Here is a 22,988-nt window from a genome sequence, read left to right as displayed (position 1 = left end):
TAGCTAGCTAACGTAACCAACCGTACTTACTAGTGGACCGGGGTATCTGGGCCCAGTTACCCAGAAACATATTACGGGTAAGATCTTAGCTTTAAAATGCTTTTGTGTAAACGGGCCCAGATCTGTTGCTGGTTACCCAACAGGCTACTACAGTAACTAGCTAGCAGTACGTCGTTTGACATCTGTCGTGTCGGCATCGGGGATTAGTAAACTAACTAGCAGTTTTATAGTTGGTCTTAAAATATAACTTTTTATCGCACTATATAGCTACTTACATTTGCTTTGAAGACACCCTATGCGAACCCACACTGACATATTCACACACGAGACACGGAGAAGGCTAGCACGGCTAACATTAACTTAGCTACCTTATCAGAGTCGAGTTCGGGGTCAGCCTGGCTCAGTCGGTACAGAAATGATTTCGGATCTCGGCACAGCGTCTGTCGTGTTGTTAAGAAATAGGTTCCCCCCACGTTCAAGCGAACCCATTTGGAAGCCCCGTTACTGGGTGACTGGGGTTTTTCCCAGGGAGAATGAGTCAAACAGCTCCGATAAACGGAACCACAAGTATCGGCGCTGTTTTCTGCCATCCCCTCTTCTCTGCCCTCCGGTATAACTGAGGCTGTTGACAGGAAGCCTCTCCTCTCCAGTTAAGTAGGCTGTCTCCACTCCATCCACAGGCGATACCACTCCTTTCCCTCCACCTACTAGCTGTCTACCACTCCACTTTATCAACAATAACAGAATATGCATTGGGCCAAAAGCAGAATTATTTCAGAAATATAAAATATGACATAACGCATAAAATCCCTATCATATTTATATTGTTTAAAAAAAAATGTTTACACATTAAAATCAGGTGGATACAGTATAACTTGTTATGATTGACCAGCTAGCCCTGTTGGAATGGCAATGTACGCTTTCTTACAAGCCTCTTATATTGTATAAATGTAACACTATGCAGAAAACTGATGGAAATATACATTTGTAATGTTTCAGCAGTCAAGTATTATGTCAGGTTGTAACAGAAGACATGAGGCATGGTATTATTGTATGCCTAAATCCCTACATGCTTTAATTACTGGACTACCAAGCATTATGTGGAAAATTCATCATTCAACAACTACTGACCTAGCGCACAAACAATCAGAGAGAATGAACAGAATCATTAAATTATCAGAAATATGATTAAATCACTGAGCAAATAGAAAATGTATATGATATAGTAAGAAAAAAGCTGTAAAATATTATAGTTTACAATAATTATTCACATTCAAAGGCTTTACATCTCAATACATACACAACATGGCCCCTGAACATGACTTCAATCCAAATATGATTCATATATTAGAATTTAAATAACACAGAATGAACTAGAGGCTAAACAATAGCCATCAAATAACCTTATACAAGAATAAAAATACAAAAACTGTATCCTAATATCATTGCATTACTTGCTTCAGATTTCAATAATACATTGTCTGTACATCACAGTTCTAGTCGGTTACAAACCAGGTAGAGTATTACATACACAATGTAACCGACTTGCCGCCCAACTTGATTTAAAAAAAAATCTAACAAGAGAAGCAAACACTTCTATAGTGTTTCCTTACTTTAGAGACAGATACAGCAATTTCATCTTATTTGGATCAGATACCCTTTAGTTGATGTTCAAGCAAGTTCAGCCAAGCCAGAGGCTATTATTCACCTGCTCCAGTCACACACACAGACTAAGAGCTGGAGGAATATCTCTCGAGAGGACCTTAAGGTAATGTCAGAATTTAAAGTATTACTATTATACATCTCTTAAAATAAAAAAATAAAAAGAGCAAAAGTCAAATAGATCGATACATATTGGGCCAGGTGTCAGGTTGTAAAAAATGACAGGGACATTCCTAATGAACCTCGATAACCCAACGAGGCAAAGCTGACAACTTTCCCTGGGACTACAGCTGTACTGATTGCTTCCAAGAAATGATAGTATTGTGGATGTAACTCTTGAAGCTTTCATTATCGCCAAAGATGTTTATAATGGGGTGGTCAGCATTCTGTTGTTTTAAAACAGGACACACTGAAGATTAACCATCAATCCAACCAAATAAAACAAACATTATTCAAACCACAAAGAAATAGCCAGTGAATGGTAAAGAACAGCCAAATAATTTAATATTATTATCTATGGTTGCCAATGCAATCAAAATACCCACCTTAGCTTTAATAAAACTATATCTCCAGTGCCCTGGGAGAGAAGCAGACAATGCTATGCTAAAAAATGTCCGTGCAGGAAAGCTAAGCGAGTCTTATGATAAGAGTACACGCTAGTGGCATGTTCACCCCCCCTATTTGCAATGTAATGGTTTACTATTAGGGACTGTCCTCACAGTCTCAGTGTATGGAGAACCATGCTGAAGCAATTGAGTGCTATTCATATCTATGCCTCACTTTGGGGACCAGCGCTCTGCCCTGAAACATTAACATACAGACCCAAACCGGACTACAAACAGTAAGTACCAAGAGCGTTGAGAACCAATTCATATATACACTATGTGGACAATGGGGGTCTGACAAAAATATACTTTATTGGGTAAGCGCCTAGTTGCAGTGTGATACTGAACCAGGCACTAGTCTATAGTACGTGTGTCGAGTTCAGGTAAAATTACAGAGGGATACAATGTTGGATTAGGATCTGGATTGAGTATCATACTGTATTGGGATAAACTCTAGTGTACGAGCAATGCTGGATTGTGTTTTGTTATGGTTGAAGAAGGAAACCAGCCCTTGCACTGAGATGGTCTTAATGGTACCTACACCAGTGAAATTCTACAAAGCCTATCCTCTCTCTTACCCCTGCAGAATGTATAAAATGCCGATGTGCATGGAAGCAGTAATCATTCACATGAAAAAAAAATCATTAAAAGCCACACAGAGCACAAAGAACAAGCAAAGCAACCCTGAATCCCATGGTCTTTTTTTCCTATTGGTTCTGCTCATTTCAGAAAAGGAAAATAAACAAGGTCTAGATGCCAGCGTCTCTAAAAGAGTTTGTTTACATTGCGGTGATGAAGGGCCCTAAAGAGGATGTTACTCTGCGATTGGCCTCAGAGCTTGGAGGAAGGAGTGGCCGCAGGAGTAACTGCTCTCCTATAGGCCAGGATTCTGGTGCTTGTGGTAGATCTTTCTCCACACTTCCTGGATCTTCTTACACCACTTGTCAGCGTTTCCACTGGGATCCATCAGATAGTATGTTCGATTGGGCTGTAAACAAATCACAACAAAGATGAAATAAAAACATCCAAAGCTGAGACAAAGTCAATATTGTTTGACAAGAAACCTGAGGTTATGTAATAATGTTAGTTTGAAATATGATTCAGCCATTAGTGTCATCAAAAAGCGTTAATTGCAGTTCACAATTACCGTGTGGACAAAGAAGGTCTTGAAGTTCTTGGCCTCTGGGCGCAGCTCGGGGGACCAGGGGATCTCCCCCTTCAGGACCTTGTTGACAGGGTCCACGTAGTACAGGTGTGGCCCTTCAGTAAGGAGCAGCTGCCTCCGCCGAGCAAACAGACCCTGCAATGGAGTCATGAGACGTGGCATGAGATGAGCACCAGAGGGAGCTAGTGCCAGGCGTAATGTTCCACACCAGAAGTGGAATTAGCTGCTGACCTAGGATCAGCTTTCTTCAACTCTAACAAGTGAAACTATATACAAACATTGCTCCTCATTGTCAACAACTAAGAATTAGGTAAGTCGAAAAAGACTACTTTTATGAACTTATTTACTTTGAGTTAAAGACTAAAATGTGGTGTAAAATATTCAATACCACTGGTTTGGCTTCCACTCACCTTCCGTTTATCCACTGGGCCCATTTTCAGGATCAAATTATTCTCAACAAACTGGTGCCTGTGTAAGTCAGTGTAAGGGTTACGAGCAAGTACTTCCAAGCAAATAAAAGCAAAGTGATGTAAACAAAGTCTTTACAAAACGCTCAAAATACCAATTCAACATCAAATTCTCATTGTCAATGCAAATGAAACAAATGTGAATAGGAGAGTGTTTCAGAGTGGGGCTTACCAGGGGTTCCTACTTGTCTGTTTTTCCAGCAGCAGCTGCTTCTCCTCCTCAGAGAACAGCAGGTCCAGCTCAAACGAGTTGTTGTCCAGGTCATGGATGTACTGCTCGATGTTGCTGCTGGACCTCTGTGGCGCTGGGGGAATGGTCTCGGGCGTGGAGAGCGAGTGGGACGAGCTGGACTGGGCCACCTGCATGCTGCTAAACTGGCTCAGAAGGTCATCGTACTGGGGAAAGACAGGAGATGTGGGCAGAAGGTAGTAAAGTTGGTTCAAAGCATGGGCTTTTGCATGGCACAAAGATATGGATCCCTTGATGAACAGCATTCTTGAAAAATCATCACAAACCACAATGACATGGAGGCCCGTTTAATTTTGCCATGTTCAATGTATGTGTGGAAGTGTCTCACGTTTCCATAGCAGTCCTCGTCATCCTCGGACATGGCTGGCAGGTATGGAGTGAGCTTGGGGGGCGTCTGCACATGGAGGTCTCCCCAAGAGATGGTCTCGAAGAACGGGTGTCCCCTCAGGGGTTCGTACCCTCCCATATCCTCGCAACCAATTCTCTTGGAGGGGTCCAGCGACTGAGAAACAGAATCACGTTCACTGACCCAAAGCCCTCAACTCTTACTACAACTAACTAAACCAGTGTGTGGATGATTGAGAGATACACCATAATATGTATCCTCGTCTGCAGTGCTGATATTACAGAATTACACTGAGTTTATTGATGAAAACATGACCTACCAAAAGCTGTTCAACGAGATCCTTAGCTTTGGGAAAGAACTTCTCAGGGAATTCATACTCCAGCTTGATTATCTTCTGGAATATTAGGTACTCGTTTCTGGTCCAAAGTAAGCACAGAAGTCATGAGGGGGGGAAGGAATCCAGAGAAAGGACAGTGAGTGAAGTGGAGGTAAGAGCTACCCCATAAAACATAATATCCAGATGAGCCTATCACAGAAGCTAAAACAAAAAGGTGAAAGAGGCCAAGAGCAGCCATCGTGCTCTACTTACCCAGCTCTGAAGGGTGGTAGCCCAGCCACTAGCTGATAAATTATGCATCCCAATGCCCAGAGGTCAGAGCTGAAACACACAACCAGTTGATATCAATATAATATCCTATCAGATAACGACAGACATTCACTAAGTGCATGGGCACAACACTCAAAGGTTCTCAATTGTAGAGTCCCAGTTACCTCTTGCAGGCCGATTTCTCTGTCAGCAGCTCTGGAGACACGTACTGCGCAGTTCCTACAAAGGAGTTTGCTCTTGCTGCAAAACAACAAGAAGGGTATTAACATGACAACACACTCAACTTGAGACTGATCAAATGTGTGTATTAAAAGTAAGAACATCATAGAATTGTGGAATGTTTAGGTAGAAATAAATCGCAATGAATGCTTCATGTTGATAAAAGTCTATACATGTACCTTGTTTGCCATCTGAAGATAACTGCTTTGCTGTTCCAAAGTCTGTTATTTGGATGTGCATGTCTTCGCTCAGTAAAATATTCTCAGGTTTAAGGTCTCTGAAACACAAAAAAGGAACGTAGTCAACCTACATTTTCAAAAAGGGATAATTTGTGTAAAAAGTGGCAGCAAGTTTAAGTCACTTTATTTATACAAATTTACATTTATAAAAATTGATAACCAGGATATAAATTCAACTATGATAACGTGTAACATATTACAGATATACCGGTTCTGACATTACTTACCTGTGAATTATCCCCTTCTCGTGCAAATATTGTAGTGCACAAACAATTTCAGCCGAGTAGAATCTAGTGCAGGTCTCATCAAAAGAACCGATTTTGCGAATATATTTCAAAAGCTCTCCATTCTTAGCATAGCTAAGGCCAAAATCTAATAGCAAGTTAAGGAAAACTACTCATCTTAAAGGAATTAATAAACAAGAAAACATGTTCACCATACAACCAAGACAAGATACGTTGCTAAACAAGTTGGTGATGCAGTCAGGCTCCAAGTCATCATGGTCTGTTGTTAAAGGATACACAACTTTTCATCATCTTGAAATGTAAAGTACAGTTTGACGAAGAACGGATGATCTAGGTTCGACATCACATCCCGTTCTCTTTTCACGTACTGCGCCTTGTTCTCCTTCATAATATACCGCTTCTCCAAAATTTTTACTGGAAAATAAAAATTACAAGTAAAGTTGAGGGTAAATACCGCACAAAACACAAAGAATGGATCAACAGCAACTTCACACTTATGACAATTAGTAAAAACAAGTATGACACATGGAAGCCAAGTTCTTTTAATGCCGAAATTACAACTTACTTGCATATTCTTTTGCCGTTGCACGTTCTCTTGCAAGGACAACCTATAAAACATTTTTTTTAATAGACTTCATTCAGAAAGTATCCAGACCTTGAATTTTCCTACATTTTGTTATGTTACAGCCTTACTGTAAAATGTATTCAAATGCCCCCCAATCTATACACAATAACCCATAGAGACAAAGCAACAACAAGTTTAGAAGTCTTTGCAAATGTATAACAAAAAAACAAACAGAAATATGACATTTACATAAGTATTCAGACTGTTTACTCAGTACTTTGTTGAAGCACCTTAGGCAGCGATTACAGCCGAGTCTTCTTAGGTATGACGCTACAAGCTTGGCACAACTGTATTTGGGGAGTTTCTTCCATTCTTCTCAAGCGCTGTCAGGTTGGATGGGGAGCGTCGCTGCACAGCTATTTTCAGGTCTCTCCAGAGATGTTCGATCGGGTTCAAGTCCGGGCTCTGGCTGGCCAGTCAAGGACATCGAGACTTGTCCCAAAGCCACTGCTGCATTGTTTTGGCTGTTTGCTTAGGGTCATTGTCCTGTTGGAAGATGAACCTTCACTTCAGTCTGAGGTCCGGAGCAGGTTTTCAACAAGGATCTCTCTGTACTTTGCGCCGTTTATCTTTCCCTTGATCCTGGCTAGTCTCCCAGTCCTTCCACTGAAAAACATCCCCACAGCAGGATTGTGGCAGGTTTCCTCCAGATGTGATGCTTGGTTTCATTGGGCCAGAGAATCTTGTTTCTCATGGTCAGAGTCCTTTTGGCAAACTCCAAGCGGGCTGTCATGCGCCTTTTACTGAGGAGTGGCTTCCGTCTGGCCACTAACATAAAGGCCTGAAAGGTGGAGTGCTGCAGAGATGGGAGTACCTTCCAGAAGGACAACCATCTCCACATAGGAACTCTAGAGCTTTGTCAGATTGACCATTGGGTTCTTGGTCCCCTCCCTGACCAAGGCCCTTCTCCCCCGATTGCTCAGTTTGGCTGGGCGGCCAGCTCTAGGAAGAGTCTTGGTGGTTCCAAACTTCTTCAACTTAAGAATTATGGAGGCCACTGTGTTCTTGGGGACCTTCAATGTTGCATAAATGTTTTTGTACCCTTCCCCAGATCTGTGCCTCATCACAATCCTGTATCGGCGCTCTCCGGACAATTCCTTCAAGCTCATGGCTTGGTTTTTGCTCTGACATGCACGTTCAACTGTGGGACCTTATATAGAAAGGTGTGTGCCTTCCCAAATCATATACAATCAATTGAATTTACCGCAGGTGGACTCCAATCAAGTTGAAGAAACATCTGAAGGATGATCAATTGAAACAGGATGTACCGGAGCTCAGTTTCATGTCTCATAGCAAAAGGTGCGAATAGGTATGTAAATAAAGCATTTTTATTAAATTATACATTTGCAAAAATTCAAAAATTTCTATTGTGTGTAGATTGATGATATTTTAAGTCAATTATAGAATTAGGCTGTAACAAAATGTGGAAAAAGTCAAGGGGGCTGAATACTTTCAAATGCACTGTACATTGTTATTAGAAAATATATTTCTACAACTCACTCAGTAGACCACTTTATTCCCAGAGTAAATGACGTGCCAGGTTAACTTAAATTTAATTGAAACTACTCAGTCATTCCTGATCAACTAGCAAGAATTGAAGATGAGTCACTGGAGTATATGACCACAAGAATGCTTACATGTAACAACACCTATCTAGTGCTAATTCATAACTGAAATGGAATGCTGGTCTGCTTACGGTTGAGAAGGAGCCCTCTCCCAGTATCTTCCCGAATTTGAAGTCCTCTGGCCTCTTCTTGCGCGGCTGAGGGGCCTGCTGTGCCCGGAGCTCGGCGCCCAGGCTGGCAGGTTTTCCCGGGGCCCGGGACTCTGAAGTTGGGCCCTCCATGCTGGTACAGTGGCTGCTACTTGCGCCTGGGATGGCAAGTGGCGAGCAGGAGTCAGGCTGATTTCTTACCATTGATGGATGTGGACAGGAACAGATGACCACGCTGGATTGAATGGGCACAACATCATACTGTATGGGAGAGGTGGGGGCATTAGGTGACATTACTACTAAAAGATGAAGGTGAACATGTTGAGGAACGTACTGGGCACAATTGTCTAGACTTGTCTTGTCTTCATTTAACCTTAGGTTGTCATTCTGGCATTACCCTGTCCCTAAACTCTGGGTACTTTGAAAAAACATTGAGGAAACATCTAGGCTATGCCATGTTCAGTCACAGACAGTCCTTTAAGAATGTAGGTGTGAACAAAAAGTTCAAGCTCTGCTCTCTGGAGGGACTGAGGGCCCCATGAGGAGGAAGGCTAACTCAAGCTACACATGTGCAGGAAATGCAGAACACATTTTGTTTGAATGCATTCAGTTGTGTAACTGACTAGGTATCCCCTTTCCCCCCTACCAAACCGTCAACATGTGCATGAGGGAATATAATAAAGACATGTTCTCTCGCATGGAGTCTAAACTACTTTAATCCCCACTGCCAGGGGATACAATTCCCATAGCACCTTTGAGTCATCCTTCATGTTGTTTCCAATTTTATGTCTGGTAGGTGTTTGAAAACAAATCACTGCCTCTCTCTTGCCAATAACTGGCAGGGCTCCCAGCCCAAGTAAGAGCAGCACGTTTGGAGAATTCAGATGGGAAGTTAAGGTGAAAGAATAGTTGTGGGGGGCTTGGGCATATCTTTAAGCTGACTGAATATTATATTCTATGTACAACCTATGGCATGTTCCACTCCAGACAATATATGCTTAGTTGAGGATGAGGCAAAACGTCAACGTATTAATTTAAAGATGTGGACATTCAGCCTTGAAACTAGCTATTTAAGTTCAATCATGACCAGTAAGTGAATTCATACCCTATGTTCACTATTGAGCAATTTAACAACTCAGTGTGGAGATGAATCTTGTGGACAAAAAAAACGTTAAGTAGATTTTTAAAAAAATGCAGAACCCAAACCTTTCCCTGGATGAAAAATCCAATTTAAATCCTCCAATCAGACACCAAATACTCAAGTTTGACGATGCATTTTTTTTAAAATAAGCTACAGACAATATTAACAAAGTTGATTGACTGGTAAACAAAAATAAAATATGTGGTGCATTTTCGCTAGCAAGTAACGACATCGTTAACTAACTAATGCTAAAAGCTTGTGAATGTGAGTAAGGACGCCAACGCAAAAATAGGTGGTTTCTTTTAGTGAGCAGCAAGCGTCACGAATTGTTAGCAAGCCAGTCCCTCTTAAAAATTACATTAAAACACATAAGTACGATATAAAACACCAACCACCAGCCAAAGGAAAAGCTTTCAATTCTGAATCCACTGCCAAAATATTAAACTGAGTTAGTTAACTAACGTTAGCTGGCTACCGTCATAGGCCTGGGAAATTAGAAGCTAGGTAGCTAGCTACCTAGCGTAGGTCTGTAGCTAGCCAGTTTGGGAAACGGGATTGTTTGTCAAACAAGGTCAGGTGAAATCTCGAGTTAGCCAAAGGTAGTCATCCACGAGTAATTGTTATCGGTAAACTAGCTAACGTTAGCTTGCTTACGTTACATCATGTTGATTAGGACATGTAAGCTAGCTGGGGATGCAACTTCACGGGAAAGTATCAGCAGTCTGCTAGCAACTAACGTGGTCTTGTTTAGCATCCTCGGCTAATTATATTGCTGAAGCGTCAGGTACTGTATTATTAAACAAGTTAGCTTGCTAAAGTAGCTAATGATGATTGTAAGTTGACACAGCTAACTCCTAATAGTAGTAATTTAGTACAATAGACAAGTACTAACAGTAGCTACCTATATATGAAGTTACTAGCCAAATACCTAGGTAGTGTATAATGTAAATAACGTTAATGAATACATTAATTTGTTCGCAATCCATTATCACAGGGTAGCGACGAATATTATTAGCTAGTTAACGTAACGTCGACGCTAGCTAGAAACTTTAACTACGTTAGGAGTAACCGCCAAGTTGGCTTGCTGGCTAGCCAGTTGACGTTACATTAGCTAGTTATACGTTAATTAATTACCAGGAATTTCAACTCACGTTAGCGAACCTGGTTGCTAGATAACTTAATCGACAGACTTTGCGCGTTGCTAACGTTAAGCTAGGTAGCTAATGCGTTAGTCAGAGGTCCTCTTACCGCTGTTTGGAAATGAGGGCCCAACAGAAACACATCTAAAATGTTGTCTAACCTGCCGCCATACAATACATATTGGGCAACGGCTTCACATTGACATGTGGATGAACGTTGCAATACTCACAATTTGACTTGTGGCCCTTGCCATGGAAGTTTCCCTCGATTATTTATTTGGAATAAAATAATTACTGAACCTCCAATAATGGCTGCCTCTGCGCCTTCATTTTCCAACTGTGACGTCGTTCCACAACAATGTTACCAAAGACAGTCCAGTATGAAGATATGCAGAAACTGCTTCTCCAATAGAAATCCCTCATCAAACGTGTAGGCGATGTCATTGCGACGTTAGCTAGCATAGCTCATGCGCAATAAAACGTCACCGGGGCTAACGGTCGTGTCGCGCCTAACTGCGCATCTGCAGGCCGTCCGAAAGGTGCTCCTTGGATATAAATATGTATTTGTATGTGTATTTTTCGTGAATAATTAAAACGTGTCAGTTTGTTACTTTCACGAGGTTGTAGTGATGACAGGTTCAACTGTTTAAGAGATTTTCTCTAATCTAGGTTTTGCCTTTAGAATTTGAGAACGACTTTTCACTTCTCCCTTTGCATTGCAAAACCCGAGTCTGGTCTGTTGAGTCTGCTTTCCGACGCGTTACTGTAAATATCGCGATGTTTCGCCTGAGTTTGAAAAGTATGTGACGTTCCTCAAGATGTGTATAACTAATCCCGCAAAGAAGGGAGAGGATCGGAGAGGTCGGTTGTCCTCAAAACCGCTAACGGGACAGAGGTAGAAATTGGGTTGGACGGAGAGCGAGGACACCTCAGCGGAGTCCCTAGAGAAAGCAAGAACAAGATGGTTGTCAGGAGTAGCACAGTATTATCATAAGAACATGTATACTTGGAAAACGGAGGATGAATGGAGGGAAAAGAGAGGGAGAGGAGGTCTAAGCGAGAAAGGGAAGACGAGGGTGAGCTTGAGTCTGATAAAAATAGTGGGGGGAAAGAGATGGTTTGTTAAAGAAGAATGGTAGAAAGTGTAAGCAGAGGGAGATGAAGACAGGAGGAGAAATGGTGACAGAGGGGAAAGTATCGGAGATCGGGGTATGCACAGAGGATCAGGATAAAGATGAGTCTGTGACAGTAGGAGTGAAGTTAATAGAAAAAGTGGACTCTTGCCTTTGTCTGATCCATTTGTGGTTTCAAGGTGGGTGAAAATAGAGTTGGGTAATGTGGATTCGGTGAAGGTAACCAGAAGGGGTCTAGTGATAATTGTTTGTGTTTCTGTTGGTCAGAGGGAGAATGCACTTGGAGTAAAACAAATGGGGTAAGAAAAGTGTATTGTTTCACTCTCAAGAAAAAGGCACCAATGAAAGGAGTGAAAACTGGGGTAGCAGCAAATATAAAAGTTGACCAGCTGAGGGGAAAGATTCCCGGTGTATGTGATGCTCGTCGCATCACGCAGACAGGGTGGCGAGAGTGGAGAAACAGAAGAGTCATTGTCTGTTCTTTTGAGTTTTGAAGTTGAGTCTTTGCCCGACAAAGTGAAGTTAGGATATATAAGTTATCCTGTAAGAGCATATGTGCCGAATACATTATGATTTTACAGGTGTCAAGCTTACGGGCATGTGGCAGCAGTGTGTAGGAGGGAGGGTCCAAGGTGTGAGAAGTGTGCAGAAGGGCATGAGACAAAGAAATGTGTAGTATTGGGGAAAGTAGCGGAATGTGTTAATTGTAGGGGTGCCCATGGGGCTGGGGATCAGAAATGTCCCTTGTGAGAGAGGCAGGTTGAGGTTTCCAGGGTTAGAGTAGTGCAGAAGTTGTCATATGCTGAGGCAGTGAAGAAAGTAGGGGAAGATGGGTTAAGGGGGATGAGTGGTGAGAGTAGTTGCGCTATACCAGTATAGAGGGATAGGCCAAAAAGTGATGTAAGTTTCAGTAAGATTGGATTTTTTGCATTTATAGCAACGGTTATCAGCTGCACTGCAGGGATGGAACGGAAGTTGCAGAAAATTGAGATTGTGGTGGTAGCTGCAGGGAGGTATTTGGGTGTGAGAGACTTGACATCAGAAGAGTTACAGGGTGTGTCAAGTGGTGATGTCCCATCCCTTCAGGATGATGGCATGAGGTAGGAATAAATACATTGAATTAGATGGTAGGGTATTTATTTAGTACATTTTTTCAAGCAAAGTGTGAGGGAGTTGTACTCCAGTCTAGTAGTTGGCGGTAATGCAGCAAATTGGATGCCAACTGCCGTTAAACCTCAGAAGAAGGAGAGGGTCTACTTCGTGTATCCACCCTTCTTTGGGTCTCAACAGAACTTTATAAAAATGTAGACCGTGACGGTCGTTTTAGGAAAGGTCATCAATGTCGTACAAACCCTGTTTCAAAGTGCCTTTGCATTGCATAACTTTTATTTTGTCCTGTGCCATGATTGCGTCTTAATTGCAGTTCCATGTCGGCAGGCAACAGTATACCAAACATTAGGACCACCTTCCTAATATTGAATTGCACCCAACCTTTTGACCTCAGAACAGCCTCAAGTCATCGTGTCTTGGGAGTCTACAAGGTGTCGAAAGTGTTCCACAGGGATTCTAACCCATGTTGACTCCAATGTTTTCTACAGTTGTGTTAAGTTGGCTGGATGCCCTTTGGGTGGTGGACCATTCTTGATACACACGGGAAACTGTTGAGTGTGGAAAAACCCAGCAGTGTTGCAGTTCTTGACAAACCGGTGCTTCTGACACCTACTGTCATACCTTGTTCAAAGGCACTTAAATCTTTTTTCTTGCCCATCGCCCTCAGGATGTCACACACACATACACAATCCATGATGCAATGGTCTCAAGGCGGTCTCCTTCCTTTCATCTGCACTGGTTTAAGTGGATTTAACAAGTAACATCAATAAGGGATCATAGCTTTCACCTGGAATCATGTGGTCAGTCTGTCATGGAAAGAACAGGTGTCCTTAGTGTTTTCTACACTCAGTGTACATTCATTATCATTGAGTATCTGCAGGATACAAAAAAACTTTGTTTCAAGAATAATAGGCCAATACTGTATACTATTCACACTGTACATACTCCATGTCATGATCTTCTCTTTCAAATGTTTACCTTAAAAGGGATGACATTTTAGCAATGAAGTATTTTCTGCAACTTACTCAGAGTCAGATGAACTCATGGATACCATTTCTGTGTACGGTTTGAAGGGAGCTTCTGGAGCCATTGCTAACTAGCGTTATGACTGGAAGTCTACAGGAGTAGCTAGCGTGCAATCTAAAACTATCCCTTTAATAAGTAGGTCAAAGTACATCGCATGTTCAAATATATTTTCTACCATCCACACACAATTTTCATGCTAAATCTCTTCTTTTTGCTCTTGATGCCTGTCATTCATTTTTTATTTAATGAGGCAAGTCAGTTAAGAACAAATTCTTATTTACAATAACGGCTTACCAAAAGGCCTCCAAATTATAATTATTGATAAATACACCTTACAGGATGACGTCACCGCTAGCGTTGCAAAATAAATTTGGAAATCTATATCATTCAATTATTGCACCCACGCTGCTTGCGCGCACCAACGAGCATCTGCGTTGCCAAGGGCTAAAATAGAAGTCAATTCTATTTCTGACGCAGATCGCGCTGCAAGTCCATCTCTTCATTGGTTTATAGAAGCAGGTACCCACGTGCCATCTCCTCATTGGTTATACACACGTGGGTGACTGAAAGACGAACGAGGTCGGTGGCGGTAATGCACCTAATTTATGAAAGTTGCCAATCGCAATGTAAAGTTAAGAGAAGAAAAAGCCCAGTAGGAGGAGAGATGACTTGAAACGATTCGGTTGACCGTTTTATGTGTGGATTAATTGTCGGAGTAGAGGACCTTGTGCATTTCAGATAAAATAACAAGTCAATGTTTATATCTCAGGACAAATTAGCTAGCAACAGCAAGCTAGCTAAATAGGACAAATTAGCTAGCAAGTGCAAGCTAGCTTGCTAAATTGCCATAAACATTTAATACTTTTCGACCTATCCCCAAATTAATGTAATTGGTTCAGAGTTTGTTTTGATATTTTAACCTGCGTGTCATGATCGCGTTTGGTGTGGGGGGACAAAATAAATGTATGCACGATGGCGCACGCGCACAGCCAGTTTGGGTTCCTTGTTAGCCAAATACATTTAAACTCAGTTTCTCACAATTACTGACATTTAATTTGAGTGAAAATTCCCAGTCTTAGGTCAGTTAGGATCACCACTTTATTTTATGAATGTGAAATGTCAGAATAATAGTAGAGAGAATTATTTCTTTCAGCTTTTATTTCTTTCATCACATTCCCAGTGGGTCAGAAGTTTACATACACTCAATTAGTGTTTGGTAGCATTGCCTTTAAATTGTTTAATTTGGGTCAAAGGTTTTGGGTAGCCTTCCACAAGCTTCCCACAGTAAGTTGGGTGAATTTTGGCCCATTCCTCCTGACAGAGCTGGTGTAACTGAGTCAGGTTTGTAGGCCTCCTTGCTTTCACATGCTTTTTCAGTTCTGCCCACAAATTTACTATGGGATTGAGGCTTTGTGATGGCCACTCCAATACCTTGACTTTGTTGTCCTTAAGCCATTTTGCCACAACTTTGGAAGTATGCTTGGGGTTATTGTCCATTTGGAAGACCCATTTGCAACCAACCAAGCTGATGTCTTGAGATGTTGCTTCAATATATCCACAGAATTTTCCTAACTCATGATGCTATCTATTTTGTGAACTGCACTAGTCCCTCCTTCAGCAAAGCACCCCCACAAAATGATGCTGCCACCCCAGCGCTTCATGGTTGGTATGGTGTTCTTTGGCTTGCAAGCCTCCCCCTTTTTCCTCCAAACATAACAATGGTCATTATGGCCAAACAGTTCTATTTTTGTTTCATCAGACCAGAGGACATTTCTCCAAAAAGTACAATCTTTGTCCCAATGTGCAGTTGCAAACCGTAGTCAGGCTTTTTTATGGCGGTTTTGGAGCAGTGGCTTCTTCCTTGCTGAGCGGCCTTTCAGGTTATGTCGATATAGGACTCGTTTTCCTGTGGATAGAGATACTTTTGTACCAGTTTCCTCCAGCATCTTCACAAGGTCCTTTGCTGTTGTTCTGGGATTGATTTACACTTTTCACACCAAAGTACGTTCATCTCCAGAGCGGTATGACGGCTGTGTGGTCCCATGGTGTTTATACTCGCGTACTATTGTTTGTACAGATGAGCGTGGTACCTTCAGGTGTTTGGAAATTGCTCCCAAGGATGAACCAGACTTCTGGAGGTCTACAATAGTTTTCTGAGGTCTTGGCTGATTTCTTTTGATTTTCCCATGATGTCAAGCAAAGAGGCACTGAGTTTGAAGGTAGGCCTTGAAATACATCCACAGGTACACCTCCAATTGACTCAAATTATGTCAATTAGCCTATCAGAAGATTCTTAAGCCATGACATAATTTTCTGGAATTTTCCAAGCTGTTTAAAGGCACAGTCAACTTAGTGTATGTAAACTTCTGACCAACTGGAATTGCGATACAGTGAATTATAAGTAAAATAATTGTTGGAAAATTGGAAAAATTACTTGTGTCATGCACAAAGTTGATCTCCTAACCGACTTGCCAAAACTATAGTTTGTTAACAAGAAATTTGTGGATTGGTTGAAAAACAAGTTTTAATGACTCCAACCTAAGTGTATGTAAACTTCTGACTTCAACTGTGTATTATCCATCCAAAATTTAGAATGACATTCCTTAGTGCTTCACGTTGGTTCTATCAATTTAAGACCCTCCCTTTTCTCATCACTTGTGGTAATGACAGATTGTTATCTCAATGCATTCTCAATCTAAATTCCTATACACTTTGCAGTGCAGACCTCCACAATCAGCTTGATACCCCCAAAATAAACTATTTTTGACAAGCCTAAATCAATTACGGGCATGGTTGACCACCCCCCGTTCGCGGCACTCATTCTTCCTTTCCTGGCGTTTCTTCGTGTTCTTCTTCAGATGGTGTTTCAGTTCGTCCTTTTAATGGCACATGTTCAAAGTGTATGGCCCTTGATAATGTCTCAGTCCATTATGTCTTTATCCATTTTCCTACCAGTACACCAGCAGCATGAGAGAAGTTTGGACTGTGCTCACTCCACATGCACCCATGTCGCACTCCTGAGAGAAAAAGCATGAGAGAAAAGGAAGTTGATAGCTTCTGGATGCAGTGTACAGATTACTGGCTTGGACTCAGGTCTCACGGTAGAAGTGGTAAAGGACCATACTGAATGTCATTTTCAGACGGTTAAAGGGGGTGTTGAGGTTCACACTGTTCATCGGCCAAATTATCTTCCATGCATCTAGATACCACCTTCGCCATAACCTCGAGAGAGCACTGACCAGAACAACAGTTTAGTTTAGAATAACAACACACATTTGAAACAATTTCCCCACCCCAATTAGCTTATACTCCCCTATCATCTTGGCGATCTCACTGTGGCGTTACAGTTCAGGGAGTTTGCATATTTACCAAAGGGCCCCAGGGGAACAGTAATTCCCCTTTGGACACATGACTCACATCGTGATTCATGCATCCTAAAAAAAAACTGCCTGTTAAATCAAAAATAAACAAATTAGAATAAATCAAATCGAATTATCTATTGATAACCCCATAAGGAAATAATTGTATCCTGTCAGGTAATGGAAAAATAGACTAGAGACAGCTCTCTCTTTCTGTCCTTCTCATGGTCCGAATCACACAAGCATAAACTTCTTAATTAGTAAGGGTGATCAGGCCTCACCAGGAAGTCAGGTCAGAGGTCTGTCAGCCCTATTAAGTGAGTGTGTTTTTTATTTCTCCTTTTTAACTAGGCAAGTCAGTTAAAAATAACAAATTCTTATTTCAAATTACGACCTACCCCAGCAAAACTCGGAAGACAATTGTGTGCCGCCCTATGGGACTCCTAATCACGGCTGGATGTGATACAGCCTGTATTCGAACCAGGGACTGTAGTGACGCCTCTTGCACTGATATGCAGTGTCTTACACCGCTGTGCCACCCTATTTACTAATAGCTGACAACATCACAAAACAATGTGCATGCTTCAATGGGGCAGAAGTCTGTTTTGTTTGTGATTCTTCATGGCCGGGGGCCTGTTGCACAAAAGTAGAATTAAGACATCCGGGATAAATGACTCAGCTGAGCTCAATGAAGCCAAAACATGTGCGTCCAGGCTTAATTGGTTGCACAAAGACCAAGCCAGGATGAGCAGACACGGATTCATTAAGCCAGGTGAAACCAATCCTGGATAGGTGCGCGCTCACGGCTCACTCAAATAGACCCCGCCACAGATCACAGATTAACTGATTTACCATGGCAACTAGAGCCGCGTACTTTTCCCCGTCGGAAGCACAAATCCTCATGGAGGCATACGAGGAGGTAAAAGATATAATTAAGAAGAAAGGCAACACCGCCACAGTGATAAAGCAAAGAGAAAAAGCGTGGCAAAGTATTGCAGACCGCCTGAATGCGTAAGTAGTGCACAATTACACACTCACCGCTCCGCTGAAACATCACAATTACAATTCAAATATTTAATTCACATCTCCAAAAATGCAGTTGTACTGTAATTATGAAACGGTTAATTTTTTTTATTGAAATGCACTGCAGATATGAGTGAAATTGTGTAAAGTAACTCCATCACACTGTATAAAGCTATGATAAAATTTTTGATATTTTTACTGAAAACAAGACAAAAATACCAAGTAATTTTTTTCAGTGTGACTCCATTAAGTGTGTGTGTGTGTGTGTGTGTGTGTGTGTGTGTGTGTGTGTGTGTAGATTAAACATGAACGGGCCAAAACGGACATGGCAGCAGGTCAAAATCAAATACAAGAACATTCTGCAGAATGGTATGGTCCCTGACTAATATTTAACAAAGCACAAGCATATATTGTACCCAGAAGGTGCCTGCTCACACATTGTCTGTACTGTTTTAGCAGTGAAAAAGAATACCCACAGACAAGGCACGGGTGGTGGGTCACCAAAGGCTGACCTTACCCCAGCAGAGGACATGGCCTTGGAGCTAAATAAAGGCAGGCCCGTCTTAGAGGGGATCCCTGGGGGGAAAGAGACGAGCATAGGTTCCTCCCAAGATGCCACCCGCTTCATTCAAGGTATGTCCTTCCATCTCTACATGGGATACAACCACATTCATATTGAATCAATTTGGACTGTCTGACTTTGGTTTACCTATTGCCTTGCAGTGTCTGGCAGCACTGTGTTCCTGTTAGAGCCACCAGCACAAGCACCAGACGATGCTGATCCAGTGAGTACTCCATCAAAGGCATACTGTAGGCCTGGCATGTCTTGTCTACTAGCTTCAATATGAATCCGATTAAATGTGATAGGGTGAAGGCCCCAGTGCAGCAGCAACAGCACATGATGGAGACGATGATGAGGAGGAGACCATCTCTCTGGATTCCAGAAGGCATGAGGTATCATGTTAAGACTGTGAAAGTACTATTTACTCTACAATGGTGAGGAGTCCTCATCAAAATCAAAAAATCTAATTTCTTTTACAGGACCCAGATGCTATACAGTGGGAAAACCAGCCTGGCAACATAGTGCGTATTAATAAAAGGACACCACATCCTGCCAAATTCCAGCTGCGCTAATTGTATTGTGTTCACAGAGCTCACAAGCTATCAGAAAGTTGTATGGCAACCACCTCCGGTGCCAAATAGAACTGGCAGACATAGACATTCAGTACAAGAAGAAAAAGATGGAAAATCTTGCACTGGAGTTCGAAATAAAAAAGAGGACAATTAGGAAACTGGACCTTGAAATAAAAAAACTTGAGAGGGAGGTGAGATATGCCTTCAATGTACACTGTATGCTAACTGTAACACAAATGTATTAATCATTATTTTTCTTTCCTCCCCCAGCTCCAAGAAGATGACACAGCTCAAAATAAAAATTAGGTATATTCTCGTGAAGTCAAGTGAGCCATGACATATGAGCTCTTATTGTGAGCACACAGGACGGTGGCATCTTTCTAAGGTTTTTTTTTATTTTCCCAGCAATCAGTACAACCAAGTCATCGTTATAAGGCATCGCCCTCTTTTGCCCACCCCCCCCAGCACCAGGTGTGGCCACTAGCCTATATGAAGGCCCAAAATTGTGTGTTCCTTTCTGCTCTGACAATGGCATGCCCATTCGTGCGAGATGTGGTGGATGAAGAAGCACTTGTGCTGAGGAGAGCCTTCAGGTGAGAAAGGGTCTTCAGGGACCGGTTGGACCCACTGGCCTTCCCTGATGACCATCTATATGAAAGATACAGGTTTTCTGCAGATGGCATCAGGTATCTATGCAGACTACTGGGTCCCAGGATTAAGCACCGCACTGCACGGAGCCATGCACTGAGTGTGGAGCAAATGGTTTGTGTGGCCTTGCGCTTTTTTGCTAGTGGAGCCTTCCTGTACTCAGTGGGGGATGCAGAACAGCTGAACAAGGCCACAATTTGCCGCACAATAAGGAGTGTGTGTCTGGCTATCAAAGCATTAGCAGATGTCTTCATCTCCTTCCCTGGCCACAGAAGACTCTGTGACATCAAAGAGGAGTTCTATAGGATTGCAGGTAAGAGGATCTACAAATTACAGGACAACTGTTAACACATAGTAGGATACTCATTACTTTGTGTGACAGGTTTCCCCAATGTCATTGGTGCAGTGGACTGCACACACATAAGGATAAAAGCCCCCTCAGGTGCCCATGAGGCCGATTTTGTGAATAGGAAATCCTTTCACAGCATTAATGTTCAGGTGAACATAACTTTTTGATATTGTCCATTGACGAACACTCTGCATTGCCAGTGATGTGCATTGATTGGTGTAATATTCCTCATCTTATGATTTCAGATGGTCTGCAATGCTGACTGTGTGATCAGCAATGTTGTGGCAAAATGGCCTGGCTCAGTCCATGACTCCAGAATCTTTCGGGCCTCTGAAATCTATCAGTGCCTATCACAAGGTAAGCCACACAACCCCTATTTATAACCATCATGGCTGTGTCAAGAATATCACTGTGTTTATGAGGTAGTAATGATGAGATTTTGTGTTGACAGGTGAATTCTCTGGTGTGTTGCTGGGAGACAGGGGGTATGGCTGCCAGCCTTTTCTCCTGACACCTTTCACAGACCCCCAGGAAGCACAGCAGGCCTACAACCATGCCCATGCCAGGACCAGGGCCAGAGTTGAAATGACCTTTGGCCTCCTGAAGGCACGCTTTCACTGCCTTCACAAATTAAGGGTCAGCCCTGTTAGGGCATGTGATATTACTGTGGCTTGTGCTGTCCTCCACAATGTGGCCTGCCTGAGGAAGGAGAGGGCCCCCAGAGTGCCACCAGCCATGGACTGGGACAATCCGGCAATCTTCCCTGATGACGACAGTGGTCGGCTGCTGAGGGACCAATATGTGTTGAATTATTTTAGTTAGTATGTGTGCTTTCAATTTTGGTTAAATATGTCCTGCGGTGGCAGAGGAATTTGGTTTTTTTTGGGTTCGTTTTTTGACGAATTTGGCCTCTTATGATGTTTGTGCGGTATACTGTGTGTAATACAAGGCTGCAGGGAGGCTACTGCATCCATTCATTTGTCTGTTCAGTTGATGTGTATGGATTTGTCCTGCATTTATTTTAGTGTGCAGACATGCAGGGTGTGTTATACACATTCAAAGGTCTGTATATGTATCATTTTGTATAATATGCTTAGATTCTGTGCTTTCCATCTTGTAGAGTCACTGTGACTTCAGTTTTGAAAGGAGCTGATGGTTTACCTGCTTTGTTTTGTCCTTATTCAATAAAGGAACATAATGTTACACATTGTGTTTTTATATTCATATGGAATGTGTATTTGTTTATATGACAGAGTACTAGGGCCACACTGAAGAAAAAGGATAAAGTCATAAATTTATGAGGCTGGTTCTTTCTGCAGAAAAGCTACATATTGTTTTTACAGTTTTGATACTTATGACAATGTGATACTTAATATTCTGGCACATCAGCATGTCTTTGTTTATGAAACCATACTGAAGTACAATTTCACGAAATGCCCCACATCTGTCATTTTAACAACTGTCCTCCTTTAAAACAACTGGTTACAATATTATGACTTGTGTTTTTTTCCCCTCTGTGGCCCTAATATTCTAGCATTTTATATATAGCCTTATAGTCTATGGGAAACTGTAAATTATCTAATGATAGCAACATCATCTAAAAATCATTTTTTATCCAAAATCATTGAAATTAATGATCACAAACGTTTAAATAACAGTGGGTCTAGTTATATGTGATAACAATGTATAGTGAGCAGTGAAATAACTATTGGTTTCCATTTGTGGTGACTGCTGACTGACATTAGGGATGAGATTAAATAGATCCTGGAATTTAGCCTGGTCTGGAGCAGGCTAGCTCCACAGAATAAATCTCCATGGTAATTTATACCATAACATATCCTCCTGCCCCCTATCCATCTTTAGTGCAACCGGATTACGGATCAATTGAGCCAGGATCACCAAGATATCCTGGCTTAATCCCTTATCCTAGTTTTGTGCAACAGGCCCCGGATATTAACAATAACAAGAAGCTGCCATGTGGGGAATCGTACTGTAGGTGGCTCATTTCAGCTAGTTTTATCTTGTTAGGTGCTTTGACTGATGTCAAGTCTATGCTAATATTGCTAAAATTCACTACCTAGCTAACCAACAACTGTAACAATGTATTTGAGAGACAAGTGCTCATTGTGAAAATGTATTTATGTTTTCAATAAACATTGGACACTAAATATACTGTAGTTTACAGAAGATAGCCCTGTTTGGTAAAAGACCAAGTCCATATTATGGCAAGAACATCTCAAATAGGGACAGCAAGGTAGCCTAGTGGTTAGAGCGTTGGACTAGTAACCAGAAGGTTGCAAGTTCAAACCCTCGAGCTGACAAGGTACAAATCTGTCGTTCTGCCCCTGAACAGGCAGTTTATACTGTTCCGTCATTGAAAATAAGAATTTGTTCTTAACTGACTTGCCTAGTTAAATAAAGGTAAAAAAATAGGCAAAGAGAAATGACAGTCCATCATTACTTTAAGACGGAACATTTCAAGAACTCGCATTTCAAGAACTCGCAAAAGCTACTGGCTCTCATGAGGACCACCTCTGCTGCAGAGGATAAGTTCATTAACTTCATATGGCTGCAGGGGCAGTATTGAGTAGCTTGGATGAAAAGTAAACGGCCAGCTCCTCAGTTGCTATTATTATTAGTATATTATTATTAGTATTGGATAGAAAACACTCTAAAGTTTCCAAAACTGTCAAAATATTGTCTGTGAGTATAACAGAACTGATATTGCAGGCGAAACCCTGAGGAAAATCAAAGCAGGAAGTGGCTTCTATTTTGAAAACTC

General features: G+C 41.8%; 3 protein-coding genes across 3 annotated transcripts in view; 1 reads left to right on the top strand and 2 right to left on the bottom strand.

Annotated features, from left to right (window-relative positions):
* The window catches only part of LOC139376427 (BTB/POZ domain-containing protein KCTD5-like), a 50,156-nt gene extending 49,511 nt beyond the window's left edge, over window positions 1-645 (bottom strand). Inside the window, exon 1 of the mRNA XM_071119016.1 lies at window positions 369-645. Within this exon, the coding sequence (XP_070975117.1) occupies window positions 369-590 (222 nt within the window). The 5' untranslated portion in view covers window positions 591-645. The remainder of the gene's footprint in view (window positions 1-368) is intronic.
* A 401-nt stretch (window positions 646-1,046) lies between these two features.
* LOC139376426 (3-phosphoinositide-dependent protein kinase 1-like) lies at window positions 1,047-10,829 on the bottom strand. Its single transcript, XM_071119015.1, has 14 exons — window positions 10,655-10,829; window positions 8,127-8,405; window positions 6,371-6,413; window positions 6,082-6,219; window positions 5,788-5,932; window positions 5,501-5,598; window positions 5,267-5,342; window positions 5,085-5,153; window positions 4,815-4,911; window positions 4,478-4,651; window positions 4,072-4,295; window positions 3,843-3,900; window positions 3,415-3,567; window positions 1,047-3,255 (listed from the first exon to the last, which is right to left on the bottom strand). Exons 1-14 carry the CDS (start codon window positions 10,676-10,678, stop codon window positions 3,142-3,144), a joined length of 1,692 nt encoding a protein of 563 aa, XP_070975116.1. The 5' UTR covers window positions 10,679-10,829; the 3' UTR covers window positions 1,047-3,141.
* An 8,785-nt stretch (window positions 10,830-19,614) lies between these two features.
* On the top strand, window positions 19,615-21,408 carry LOC139377458 (putative nuclease HARBI1). The gene is made up of 3 exons (XM_071120487.1): window positions 19,615-20,170; window positions 20,452-20,563; window positions 20,658-21,408. The coding sequence occupies exons 1-3, from the start codon at window positions 20,102-20,104 to the stop codon at window positions 21,026-21,028; spliced, it is 552 nt and encodes a 183-aa protein (XP_070976588.1). The 5' UTR covers window positions 19,615-20,101; the 3' UTR covers window positions 21,029-21,408.
* The last annotated feature ends 1,580 nt before the right edge of the window (window positions 21,409-22,988 follow it).

This window comes from Oncorhynchus clarkii, chromosome 20 (genome assembly GCF_045791955.1).
Source record: "Oncorhynchus clarkii lewisi isolate Uvic-CL-2024 chromosome 20, UVic_Ocla_1.0, whole genome shotgun sequence".
NCBI lineage: Eukaryota > Metazoa > Chordata > Actinopteri > Salmoniformes > Salmonidae > Oncorhynchus > Oncorhynchus clarkii.
This window is presented reverse-complemented; position numbering and strand designations above follow the sequence as displayed.